This window comes from Columba livia, chromosome 2, assembly GCF_036013475.1.
Source record: "Columba livia isolate bColLiv1 breed racing homer chromosome 2, bColLiv1.pat.W.v2, whole genome shotgun sequence".
NCBI lineage: Eukaryota > Metazoa > Chordata > Aves > Columbiformes > Columbidae > Columba > Columba livia.
In genome coordinates, this window is record NC_088603.1 from 153,330,931 (window position 1) to 153,344,140 (window position 13,210).

The 13,210-nt window shown below is 39.2% G+C and overlaps 1 protein-coding gene across 8 annotated transcripts in view; it reads left to right on the top strand.

The window, feature by feature from the left end:
* The first annotated feature begins 375 nt into the window (after nucleotides 1-375).
* EFR3A (EFR3 homolog A) overlaps nucleotides 376-13,210 on the top strand; it is an 85,620-nt gene continuing 72,785 nt past the window's right edge. For 4 of the 8 annotated variants that reach the window (XM_065054420.1, XM_065054423.1, XM_021298883.2 and 1 more), the window contains exons 1-3: nucleotides 391-620; nucleotides 6,232-6,285; nucleotides 11,170-11,259. In XM_065054420.1, coding sequence (XP_064910492.1) covers nucleotides 11,247-11,259 — 13 coding nt within the window. In that variant the 5' untranslated portion in view covers nucleotides 391-620; nucleotides 6,232-6,285; nucleotides 11,170-11,246. Of the gene's footprint in view, nucleotides 621-6,231; nucleotides 6,286-11,169; nucleotides 11,260-13,210 lie in introns of all 8 variants that reach the window. The other 4 variants (XM_065054425.1, XM_065054419.1, XM_065054422.1 and 1 more) reach the window with 2 other exon arrangements.

Sequence of the window (13,210 nt, forward strand, 5' to 3'; positions counted from 1 at the left end):
CTGGGTGTTCATGCTCTGGTGGAGGGATTGGAGGAGATGATCTTTCGAGGTCCCTTCTAATTCTTAACATTCTGTGATTCTGTGAAAGAGGCTCCCCTTCAGAGCTTCAGCTCATCCGGGCAAGGCCACTGTGCCCCGGACTCTCCACCACAAGCTCCCCGGCCCTGTCACGGCCCCCACGCCCCGAAGCGGAAAGGCGCTGGGCATGTGACCTAGGGAAGGCGGGAATGAGAGGGCGGGGGCGGGGCCTGTGGAATGGGGCGGGGGCTGAAGAATGGGGCGGGGCCGCGCCGGCCCTGGCCCCCTGACTGCGGGCGCCGGCGAGCCTGGGCCGCAAAGGATGTCGGGAGTTGTGTCCGCCCGCGGAGCTGCCCCGCCCCGCCCCGCTCCGCGCTGCCTGGGCCGCCCTTTGCCCCAGGGCCGAGTCGTGCCCGGGGTGCTCGTTCTGCCGCCCTGAGCCTTTGTCGCTGCTTGTGTGTGGGAAGAGATGGGCGGAGAGTGGACTCGGCGCAGCTCCTGACAGAACTACAACTCCCGGCGTGCATTGCGCCCCCCCAAAAATTAATGGGGGGGTAGGGGGAAAATGGCGGCTGCTAAAGCGAGTCGGAGCGGTGGCTGAGGTGAGTGTGGGGCAGCCAGGCAGCGCTCTCTTGTCTTTCGCAGCCGTCCCCTTTTCCCGTTCTCCCGCCCCCTTCCCCGCTCTCCGCGGTCGGGAGAGCTGCGGAGCGGCGGGAGGCGCGGGCCGGCCCGCGGCAGCGGGAGCGCTCCGGGGGGCGGGAGAAGGAGCCGCGGGACGCGGGCTCAGCCCGGCGCCCTGTACCCTGTCAGCACGGTTCCCGCACAAAAGCTCTCCCGGGGGGCTGCAGTAGCGAGCGGGATCCCCTGCCTGTCCCAGGAGAGGGTGGGTGGTGCAGAGGCCTTGCTTGAGGCGATAAGTCAGAGCCCTGTTGTCCGTGTGTCGTCAGACATCCGTGTGGCAGCGGTGTGAGAGCAGCGAAGCACGGGGGACTGTGGCTTTGGGGTTGCCCTGAGCTGTTTTTCTTCCAATAGACCATAACACAGCGAGGTATTGCAAATGAAAAAAAGAAAGTTGTTCACGGTGAGGGTGACAGAACACTGGAACAGGCTGCCCAGGGGCTTGTGGAGTCTCCTCTGCAGACATTCAAACCGCCTGGACACCTTCCTGTGTAACCTCATCTGGATGTTCCTGCTCCGGCAGGGGGATTGGACTGAATGATCTTTCGAGGTCCCTCCCATCCCTAACATTCTGTGATTCTATGAAAATATTAACCAAACAACATTCAAACTTAGAACAAAAAGCTGCTCTGTGAGCTTCATCTTTTACTTGGAAGTTAATTGTGCGGCGCAGAGCCATACTTTAGATAATTGAGGTGTAGGTTCACAAATGATATTAGAGAACTAATTATAATACAACTTCTCCTTCATTAAGCTTAATATGTCCAGGGAGGTGTCCCATGGTACTTTGAGATACTGGGAGGAAAAGATCCTGGTGTGGACTGAGAGATCTCTGTGCTCTGTTGGAGAACTTGTAGAAGAGCCTGTAACTTAGAATCAGAGTTTCAATTCCTACATCAAAATCAGTTTTGCTAGCCTCGATTTTGTACTTTGTAAAGCTACGTCAGATGTTTGCTGAGCAGTTTGAGTAGGTAAGCTAAAACAAGGGTAACAGCCAAGGCTTTGGAAAGATACAGGTGATATCCTACTTCCTGAAGCCTTTGTAGTGCATTCAAAATAATTAGAAATCTTTCTTGATTAACTTTAGTAATCAGGGAATCATGCTGGAAGACAGTGCGTGGATGCTCTTAAACGTGTGGTCAAATTTCCTTGAGAAATTTATGGTTTGGAGTTGATTCTTGATTGTAGTGCTTTGATATGCGTGAAGTCTTATGCACAAGTTTTGTTTAAGCCTTTTGATAACACTTCTAATATTTGTCTAAAAATGCTTATAGAATGGGATTAATTTCTGATTAAGGACAAAACTAAAAAAAATAGGAATCAGAATATAGTTTGTAATTAAACAACTGTTTTAAAATTAGAGATTCGAGTTTGGCATCCTGTTAATGAAAATATTTGCAGTTAATGATGAACAGTAACTTCTCTACTTCTGCAGGGGAAAAGAATAAACAAACTTTATATAACATGCAAGTGGAAGGAGATATTAGAATACTAATCAGACTTGGAAATTCAAGTGTAAAGAAAAGGGATTGCACTTCTAATTATGAAATCTAAATTGTAAAATGTGCAGGTTATGAACAGCTTTGTTTGGTATCAGTGACATTTAACTGCCAAGCCAGACTCTGTAATGAAGTAATTCTTGTAAAATCACCCTGTTATTTTAAACCAACTTTAAATATATTTGATTTTGAATATATTAGATTTCTTTTTTTAAGTAAAAACGAATGATTTTTTCTATAGGGAATAGAACAAAAACTATTTGATGAATTTTAACCCACCACTGGAAACTTGTGTACCTATACATAGGAACATTGCTTTTAATTTTACCAGTGAAATGGACACTGACTTGAACTAGCCTTTGAGGTAGTTGGAAGGCTTGCTAAGGAATACTTATCTAATGTGCAAGGTTTTCTTGTCCTAAGACCATCTGCTCAAGGCTGAATTCTTTGAGGTGAGGCAGGACAAATGTCCTTTGAGATGTGCCTGTTGAGCTGAGCTCTCCTGGATGACAGAACCGGTTATCCTCTCTAATATAGCCCGGCTCTTCAAACTACAATCAGATACTTTCAGAGAATTGCACCGTGCTTTGTAAATCCATCTTGTATTACATGTTTTTAGATTCTGGGAATTGTAGTTGGAGCCTGTCTATATTTAGGAATGACCATATGACTTATTAATCTTGCATTGTACTGCCCATTTTCCTGCTTTCAGATCTAAAGACGTTGATGAATTTTTCAAATAAGAAATATGAGTGGGGAAATCAAGTGAAGTACAAACTTTATGTGCAGTGTATTTTTAATTTTTCAGCTCATGCCAACCCAGCCTGGGTTGCCTGATTTTCAGGGATACTTAAACCTGAACTATTTGTTGGCTTAATTTGGAGGAATGGATAGGCACCCAGCTGTCAATTTCATTTTGAATACTCAAAATCAAATTCACAAATTATAGTGTTACATAAAAGGATGACATAATGATGGATTTATTAAAAGAAAATACAAAACCTTAGGTATGCTAACATCTGTTTATGTTTAGCATTAGGATATATACCTGTATTTCCATTTTGTATCTTTTTTAGAGTTCTGTTTTAAGACAGGCAGGAAAAAGATGTCTGCTGTTCTGTTTGTCTTTCAGCGCCATTGATGGAATCTTGTGATAATAAAAAGTAGTTTCTGCTTGTAAACTAGCTTTTAGTTCCAGATCCTAGGTTATTTAAAGTAATGACAAAAACATATGTAAGCATGTAACTGGAAAGAACATGATCGGAACCAGTAAGTAGAACAAAGTGTATATTTATTCCCATGTTAGTACTGCTTGAATTTGATAGAACAATAAATTAACCTTGGATTTCCTATCCTAAACAAATTATGTGTAATCTCCTTAAAACTAAACTGAAAGCTTTTGTTAAGAAAAATGACCCTTATGGGTCATACAAGTGTTGATCTGCCTTTTAAGGTACATCCACTAGCATCATACTTTGATGATAATTGTGTTTAGAATTAGTATTATATCCTTAGGAAAACAAAGTAACTTTTAGTCCCCCGCAAAAGAGTAGACATGATTCTGATTTACCTCTTTAAAATCCAGGAGTCAGTTGCTTTGGTGTACGAGACATTGTATAGGTACATAATATCCATAACTTGCTTTTGGTGATCTGTCAAATATCACAAAATGACGTCCAGTATGTTAAACAGTAAGTATTAGACCATTTAGAGAAACTAAATTATATCTCGTGATTTGCCATATCCCTTTTTCTAATTGTAGCTGAGTTCTACTTCATCAAATTTGGGATTTTTTTTTTTGTCCCCTCTCTTGATACGTAAAATTTAATTCAGTGACAAACAACAGCAGGCTCATGGTGGGAAGCTTCTTATTTTATTTTAGTTCTTTTCTACTGGAACAGTTATCAGTATCTGTGCACTAAACTTTGCCCTAGGCCCAACGAGTCTGTGATTGAACACTTTATAGGGAGGAAATTGTGTGGTCTGTTCTGCATGTAGAAGCCAGGCTACCTTCATATTAAATTTTTAGTCTTGTTACAGATCATAACATGATTAGAAAGCCAGTGAACTACTTAAAAAATCTTCAGTTTGAACACTTGTCTTAGTTGCTTATACCACTCTTCTAGTAATTTATGCATTGATATCTTTTAAAGTTAGTTTACTTTACTAGCAGAAACAGTGATGATGTTCTAGAAAAATCTCTTGTGTTCCTGATAGGTAGTGGTGGTCAGTAAAATGCTCTGAGTCTCTGGCATTTCCTTGAACATCTTATCAGGCTCTTTGCACTTTTATGTTCTAATATGTGGTTAGTAGATTGGGAGAGGTTCTCCTTCCCCTCTACTCCGCCCTGGTGAGACCCCATCTGGAGTATTGTGTCCGGTTCTGGGCCCCTCAGTTCAAGAAGGACAGGGAACTGCTGGAGAGAGTCCAGCGGAGGGCAACCAAGATGCTGAAGGGAGTGGAGCATCTCCCTTATGAGGAAAGGCTGAGGGAGCTGGGGCTCTTTAGTTTGGAGAAGAGGAGGCTAAGGGGGGACCTTATTAATGTCTATAAGTATATAAAGGTTGAATGTCATGAGGATGGAGCCAGGCTCTTCTTGGTGACAAACAAAGATAGGACAAGGGGTAATGGGATCAAGCTGGAACACAGGAGGTTCCACTTAAATTTGAGAAGAAACTTCTTCTCAGTGAGGGTGACAAACACTGGAACAGGCTGCCCAGGGGGGTTGTGGAGTCTCCTTCTCTGGAGACATTCAAAACCCACCTGGACAAGTTCCTGTGTGACCTCACCTAGACGTTCCTGCTCCAGCAGGGGAATTGGACTAGATGATCTTCTGAGGTCCCTTCCAATCCCAAACACACTGTGTAATATGTGAGTAAATCTGTCTTCTGTAATCTCTCAGGTAAATTCTTAACTTCACTCTAATTTAGAGATTTCACTTTTCCATGAACATCACAATCCACAGCACATTTTTCCTTTTATGAAATTATGCTACTTCTAACTCTGTCCTTGGAGAGGTACATACAGCCTTCAAATAGGATAGGATATTTTAAATAAATTAATTTGAAGCACTATTTTTAATCAGGGTTGCTATCAGCAAATTTGTACCTTTGATTGAAATACATATGCAATGAGAATAAAGTTTATTTTTAGCAACTCTGAGCATTGCTTTAGTGTATGATCATTAAAACATATTTTGTGAACAAATAAAAGATTTATTCTCACTTTATCAGTGTCTGGGATTATAGTTTTTAGTGTTGATATATAAACAGCTATTAGCTGGATTTTTTTAAAATTAATTTTTAAAATTTTTTCTATGAAAACAGTAACAGTCTCTTACCTGAGGTTTTTTTTTATTATTTCTGAAAAGGTACATTTGCAGGGACGTTGCATTTGGCAGTTAATAAAACCCAGATGCCATGGTTTAATATAGAAAAATCTTCAAATGATTTGCATTTTAATACTAATTAATTGAATAGTAGATTGGGCTATTTTATCCCCAAAATAGATTGTTGTAACGTCAGTTAATTGTATGAAAATACGTAAATGCATCAAAAATCCTTTGAGTATCTATTGTTTGTTGTAGTTTGCTCTCTGATCTAAAATTATATTTTTTGATTCTTTGAGAAAAATGTCCTAGAAAGTACCACACACAGAGTTTTCAGCATCATTTTTCTTTGGATAGAATAGAAACCTTTCACAGGCATTTTAATAGAGATCTGCTGTGATTTGCATTAGAAGTGGAAGTATCACGTACGGCTGTACAACATTCAAAACCTCATCCCAGTAAGTATAAAGCAAAATGTTTATTCAGGCATCAAATACAAGAACAGAATGACTAAATTTCAAGAACTGGCAAAACCTACATGTAGTCTGGTCAGATAAAATGATATCTGTGTTTCTGTGGTAACAGCCTCTTACGATGTTGGAGCTGAAGAAAGTGACTTTGGCTCTTTCTGCGTTAATTTCTACGTATATTTGGACATAAGTTATCTAAAGCTTTTGTTTTGACTTGTTTTTTTTCTTTTCTTTATAGCTTATTTTGTTTTTGCAAAATTGAAGACTGATCCCTGATTAACAATGCCTGGCAGTAAGTATTGTTACTTTAAGTACGTTAAGACGGTATTTAGGGGTGTTTACTACTACAATATTGTCTTTGGGGGTTAAAAATTCTACCAAAATTTAAATGGAAAAAAAAAAAAAAAGGCATGATACTTACTGTCATTTTTAAGATATTTAAGATCTCAATATTATCCAGCCTCTGCCTTTGTAAACTTCCGTATATTTTTCAAAGGAATGTAGCTTGGGCTCTGCCTTTTCCTTTTCAATAAGAAGTTCACAGTTTAATTTTGATGAATTTTGTGATCTTAGGTATGCACTGAAATAGTTGTATTCAGAAAATAAAAAGATATTCTGATATAGCTATAATCCCATCTTTGGAAAATTACAAATATTGTTTACAGACGATAGTATTACTATTTAAGATATAAATTGATAAGACTTAAAATTTTAACATTCTAAGGTAAATGAGATTTTTGAGGCAGTTGTTTCTAAGAAATTATTATTTACCTTGAAGAGTAGCAGATTTCTCTAACACAAAGACTCAAGTTATGAAATGTATTATAATGGTGTTAATTCTAACTATTTTTTACATTTATATATTTAGAAAAATTCTGGATGGTCTCTAATAAAATTACTAGGAACAGTCTTTGGCTAAAGCAAACTTCATAAAGTTACAGTACCAATCATATTGAGTGCCCTTTCGTTATAGATTTGTAATGAGTTCCAGAAATGTTTAATTTCATGAGGAAATGTTTGAGCATTTCTTGTAAGCTTTGACTACTGGGTACTTAAAAAGGTCTTACAGTAATTCTAGGTTTTGTGTTACATGATCACACTTCTACAAATGGCTGTTCTGTAACTGTGAAAATACAGAACTACGCAGCCATTTATTTCCTTTCTGTGTATATTAGATGACTTTTTAAAGTGTATGATGGGAAGGCAACCTAACAGATGCGTGTATATTGCAATTGTAACGAAATAACAGTACTTTCTTAACATTTTTCTTCCAAAAATTGTGGTGATGAGGAAGTATGGTTAGATTTTAATGCAAGCAAGCATCATTTTGCATTTAGTTTTACTATTTATTGATGTGCATAGGGACAGTGTTCAAGACTTCGGTTTTGTTGCATGTGATGGCGAAAGCATCTGCCTGATAATTTAGGCTTCTTTACAGACTCCACAGGATTCCTTTCAGACCATATTGATGAAACAGGTTGCTACTATTTAGTGTTATTTTGTTAAAGTGTTTGTCCTTGAAATCGGAAAAGCTCAGTTGTTTGTAAAGGCAGGGATTTTTTTTCACATGGAGTTCTCTCAGCCCACACATCAAGTGCATTAAACATCTTTTGGAATAAAATGTGGAAAAGGCTGTTAGTGTGAAATTTTTTCCAAAAATGTTTTCTGTCATGAATTCTTTGTAAACAAAGTGGAATAATAGTATCTAGTTAAAAGGGAAGTTTGGTGGAGTTCTTGGGTCATATTGACCAGTTTCCTCTTCCCATGTTGTCCTGCTTGCTTTCTTGAGTCTCTGTATTGGTTCCTGGTAATATTTTTCTCTGTACAGTAGTTAGAGAATGTCTAGGTCTAAAAGTGGTGGTTTGGAAGGTCGGGAGAGGCCAAGATACTAGTATTTTGGAAAGACTGGGCAAGGAGACTTCATGAGTCTTTCTGGGGACTTCAGCTGTTCCCAGAGACACTGTGGAAGTCAGTCTTGAAGTTACTGTAGGTTGAAACGTTCACAGGATAATATACTCCTTGAATATTAGCTGTCCAAAAAAATAGGCATATGTGGTCAGAACTGGAATGTGTTGTTGAGATGGAGAGAAATGAACACAGACAGTTAACCAAAGGTCATGTTCTTCTAATTTAACCATATCTCAGTCATGTCTGCTGGTTTCTGCAGTAGTTATTATGTATTAGATTATGAAATTTTCTGTTGATGTTACTCTTTAGTGATCCCATTTAAGAATATGGGGATATAGTACTGCATTGTTTCCTTAATGAAATCATGTTAAGGATTTAGTCTGAGTACAGTAATAGCCCATAAATAGAAAAAATTCTCTCTGCTCACCAAAGCTTAAGCACTTAGTCTTTGGCATGGCAAAATATCCAGTCTGTAGCATGGTGTCTTCATCTGAAGTTGAAATGTGAGCTCTGAAATGTTGGGAAAGCAAATGTGTTTTCTCACTGCTTTTATAATATGGTAGGACTAGATGAATTTGAGCCACAGCTATTTTATTAACTGATTTAGCTGTGCCTTATGACAAGGAAGCTGTGAATTAAAAGATTGATTAGTCCTTTTATTTAAAAACAAACCCAAAGAATTTGTAACCAGATAGCCTTTGCAGTACAGGCAGTATATGTTTTTCGTTTGTCACAAGTGTGCTGTCAGTTTCCCTATTCAATAATTTGTTATCTGTTATGGAACATGGGTGGTTTTGATAGGTCTTTTTTTGGCTGCATTTGGATTGAAATGTTACAAATGCTTCTGTTAAGGAAAAAAGCATAGCTAAATCTTATATCAAAACATTTGTTTAAGACACTTTTCTCTTTGGACATTGTGTTCCAGATATTCACACTTAATCAGATGCTTCAAACATAGTTTTGTAGATAATGAGGTTCTTCAGAAACAGCTGATCTACTTACTGGCTATATTCCCTGACTTCAATTTAATATTTAACTTAGAGGCGTATCTTATACTAAAATGAAATTACTTGGACTAAAAAATTATGTGTGATGCAGGTGAGAATTTGACAAATACAAGTCTCCCACATTCTTCCTTTGAGTTACTACTGTGAAACTCGGTAACATGAACATCCCCTATGCCATTCTGTCAAATATTTGCCAGTTAGAAAGAGACCATTGATCTAAGAGATGCATATATCAGTTATGTGGAACATCTTCCATGATTTGGAAGACTTGTGACTGTTTTGGTAACTTCAGGCTGTGTCTCCAAGTGTGCTCAATGCACTGATTGCTTCTCATTAAACTACAGATCATTTTGTTCCCTTAGCTTTCCAGACACTATGTAGGTTTTTGCCAGTTGTCTTTGCAGAGATGAGTCTGCATTTGGTGTGTACTGGTGGCTTCTCTAGTTTGTGTGAGATGAAAATAAACAGAAGGTAGAACAACTGAATAGGAATTGTCTTTGTTCCTGGATGTTGCTGCTTTCAGTTCAGTTGCTTCATGGTCCTTAAGCAAACAATCCACCCCTCCTCCCCAATCCAAAAAGAAAGAAAAAAAACTCAAACCAACCAAAACCACCCCACACTTTTAAAATTAAAATTTTCTTTTGAATAGAGCTTCCTAGCCAAGTGTAGGAAGGCAAACAGCGTTTGAAATGGAATTTGGAATGAGTGAATTCTTAGCTGGTATTTAATGTTCTTAACACATTTTAAGAAACAGATAATCTCCTCCTTTTGGGTTTCTTCCCTCACAACAATTTTGGGAAATTCGTTTATTTGTCTTTTGCAATTCCATTTTTTTATTCTCTATACAATATAAAGTAATTAATAGCAAGATTGTTAATGAGAAAAGATGATTTATTTCACTCCGAGATACAGTTTGAAAATACCGATGGTGGCTGGAGATGTATTATCAAATCTATCTTCGTAAATATTTCATGGGCTACGCTTTCTCATGTTTATAATGAAAATTAAGCCATAGTTCGAATTAATAACTTTCTCCACTCTTTCTATCTAACATACTTTTTTCCCCCCATGTGGAGTACGTTTCTCATGTACCCTTGATACTTTAAAACCCTAAATGGGGCCTTGCACTTAATGAAGCTTTTTTCATAATCACTTTAATTTCTTTTATATGCAGTAGAAATCCTATTAGTTTTCTGACAGTATTGTTGACTGCATAGAATAGTTTTAAAATACATGCATTATAATCTATACAATTTTAATATTTTGGCTGTTACAGAAGAGGTACATGAGGGATTATCTGTTAATTATCTGTTGCTTCATTCTAGTACCTTAGAGGATGAGAGATGCAGGAGCCCTATATCAAATCTATCTCTGAACTACTGACTTAACCAATACAGCAACTTGAAAAACAGCTGCCAGGGGAATGTCGTGGTTTGGGCTGCCTTTGGCAGTTTGCCGTTTGCCAATAAAGGAAAATAATTGTATTTCACAATACCTGTAACTATTGTAAAACTGTGGTCACAAAATGTATAATGGATTATTTACGTAATAATATACAATAAATGCTTTAAATGTGCAAACACTTAGTTTTATTTCATATGATTTTGAGGTGATTTTTCTTTTCTAAATTGAAAAAGTAGGAACTTGTCTCAGTATATCCTTTTAATAAACGAAGAAAAACAGAAATGTGTAGCTGGAAAGCTGCAGCTCCTTGTACATCTGTTTGTTTCACTGATGATACCATAAACAACTTTGTGTGCCGGTGAGGTGGTTGCTTCGGTATTCTCTAATGAATCTCCATGGATTTCTTTAAGACTTGTTAATTTTGAGCCAGTGTTTTGTTGTTTCCTGTTAGCTATTCTCTCTATGCACACATCATTCTATCTGCATTTGAGAAAGTTAATATTTAGGAGCATTTCCATAGAAAGTGAAAATCACTCCTATTAACACATTGCAAATCACATCTGGTTAGATCGTTGACATCATTCCTCCTTACATTCCTTCCACTTCCGTATAGCCAAGAAATGAACAGTCCTGTCAAAACCTGAAGCATTTATTTTTTTAGCTGCTGTCATTTATGTGCACACAAACTGGGCGTGTAATATAGGAAATCCAGTGCTTTAGATCGGACTTAATTCTGTCCATATCCAGGCCTTTATGTGCGTTTAAACTACACATGGACAGTTTACTGGATGTTAAAATGTAGCTTAACAGGTTTTTTTCAGGTTTTATTAAAATATGGCTATCATTGTTATTTACAGAGATCGCTTTGCAACTGGTTTTCCTCTCAGTCGATTAACCTTCACGTGCAGCATTGTTTGCTATTGATTTCTCAATCATGGGACGAAAGGGTAAGAAGGCTTCTGCTGGTTATGCATGCAAGTCTCCTATTTTTTTATGCATGACAACAAAGAAAAACTGAATTTTTTGCGAGGGGGATAAGTTTTTCATTAGGAGATTAAAGATGTGTCTCCGTGGAAAGAGCAGGGTAAATGACATTTGAAAACATGTTGGCACTGACCTGACATGGTATGTGGACTTTCTTTCCCATCATTGACTGCTGGCATCCCCAGTGGCTCTCTGGGGAATCAGGTGAGTTGCTGAAGATGGGAGTTGTGGTAGATGACTCTTGGCTTTCAAAGAGTGCCATTACGTTTATAGAAAGTTACATCATTCAAGATGCATCTTGCAGTTGACACTCCTGAGGCAAGGAGTGCCATCCAGGGGGACCTGGACAGGCTTGAGAAATGGAGCCATGTGAAGCTCATGAGGTTCAACAAGGCCAAGCACAAGGTCCTGCACCTGGGTCAGGGCAACCCCCAGTATCCATACAGGCTGGGGGATGAAGGGATTGAGAGCAACCTTGCAGAGAAGGACTTGGGGTACTGGTGGATGAAAAGCTGGACATGAGCCGGCAATGTGCACTCACAGTCCAGAAGGCAAATCGTATCTTAGGCTGCATCAAAAGGAGTGTGGCCAGCAGGTCGAGGGAGGTGATTCTGCCCCTCTGCCCTGCGCTGATGAGACCCTACCTGGAGTCCTGCATTCAGCTCTGGGGTCCTAAGCACAGGAAAAACATGGACCTGTTGGAGAGGGGCCAGACAAGGCCATAGAAATGATCAGAGGACTGGAACAGCTCAATCCTGAGGTGCTGTAGCATCTTCTGTAGGATGGTCTTCCATGTTATATGCTGCTCCCTGCACCTGTGAAGTGTTCAAGGATGCAGTATTCTGAAAATTGCTCATTTGGCTTAGAGGATAGGTTAGGGTCAAGGGAAAGCCAGGTTTTGAACAGGATTGTCTGGTACTGGGAGCTTATTTCTGTGCCAGGTTCATCATCCCTGTGCTGGGGAGACTCCCTTCACTTGGACCTGCCAGGCATTTGGACCACGAGAGACAGATCAAAGTATTTGTGTTGGGTAGTGAGAGTAGAAGGGTGCTGCTGTGATAATGTCAATCCTCCTATTTTTTTATTCTGAATTAAATAGTCAGTAGGAGATATCCTTCCATCTCAGTGTCTTATTGGATGAGGCCTTTAAGTGTGGTGGGTATTTTGTCCGTCATGAATCTGCTCGATGTTCCACTACTTGTCTGGGTGGAGGAATAATGCCAGTTCATGTGCTCCAGAGGTTAAGCAAAGCACTATGAGCCTCTTTTTCTCTCCATTTCTCCTTCAGTCCAGTGAGTTGCTTATGTCCCTGTTTTTCACTGATTTGCACAACACCCTTATATTTGTTTAGAAATAGGAGTATTATGACACAAACCCTCTTTTAATTTTCTCTACTGGCTTTATCACCTAGAACTTGTTTCCTGGCTGTGAACACAACATTGAGATCAGGAACGAAAGTTGGATTTTTACCTAATTTTTTTACCGTGAGCAGGTCATCAGTGCCTGCTGTGATAGAGAGGGGTCAAGGAGATTTATGTTGATGTGTCCTTTCAGGTGTCTTCTGAAGTTGGAGTGACAACATTCTGGTTTTGTATTGCTTTAGTGATGAGAAGTAAATGACCTTGTTACAGCCACCTTAATAGAGAAAAGATAAGTAAGGGCAAGAACTAAGAAACAAAATTCATAATAAGCCGTAGAGCTTCTTTTACTGGAACCAGATTAATTTTAGAAATTCTTAATGTGGTATTAAAAATAGAGAGTGCTGGTACTATCTCAGAGTCGGAAAGGAGGAGGCGGTGTTGAAAGGAACAGAAATGAGCAAGTAAAACAAAGTTACTGTGTGAGAACAACAAAGGTGGGAGAAAGAAGAGACAGTATGGAAACACTGCAGGGGTGGGACTAGTGAAAAAGGAC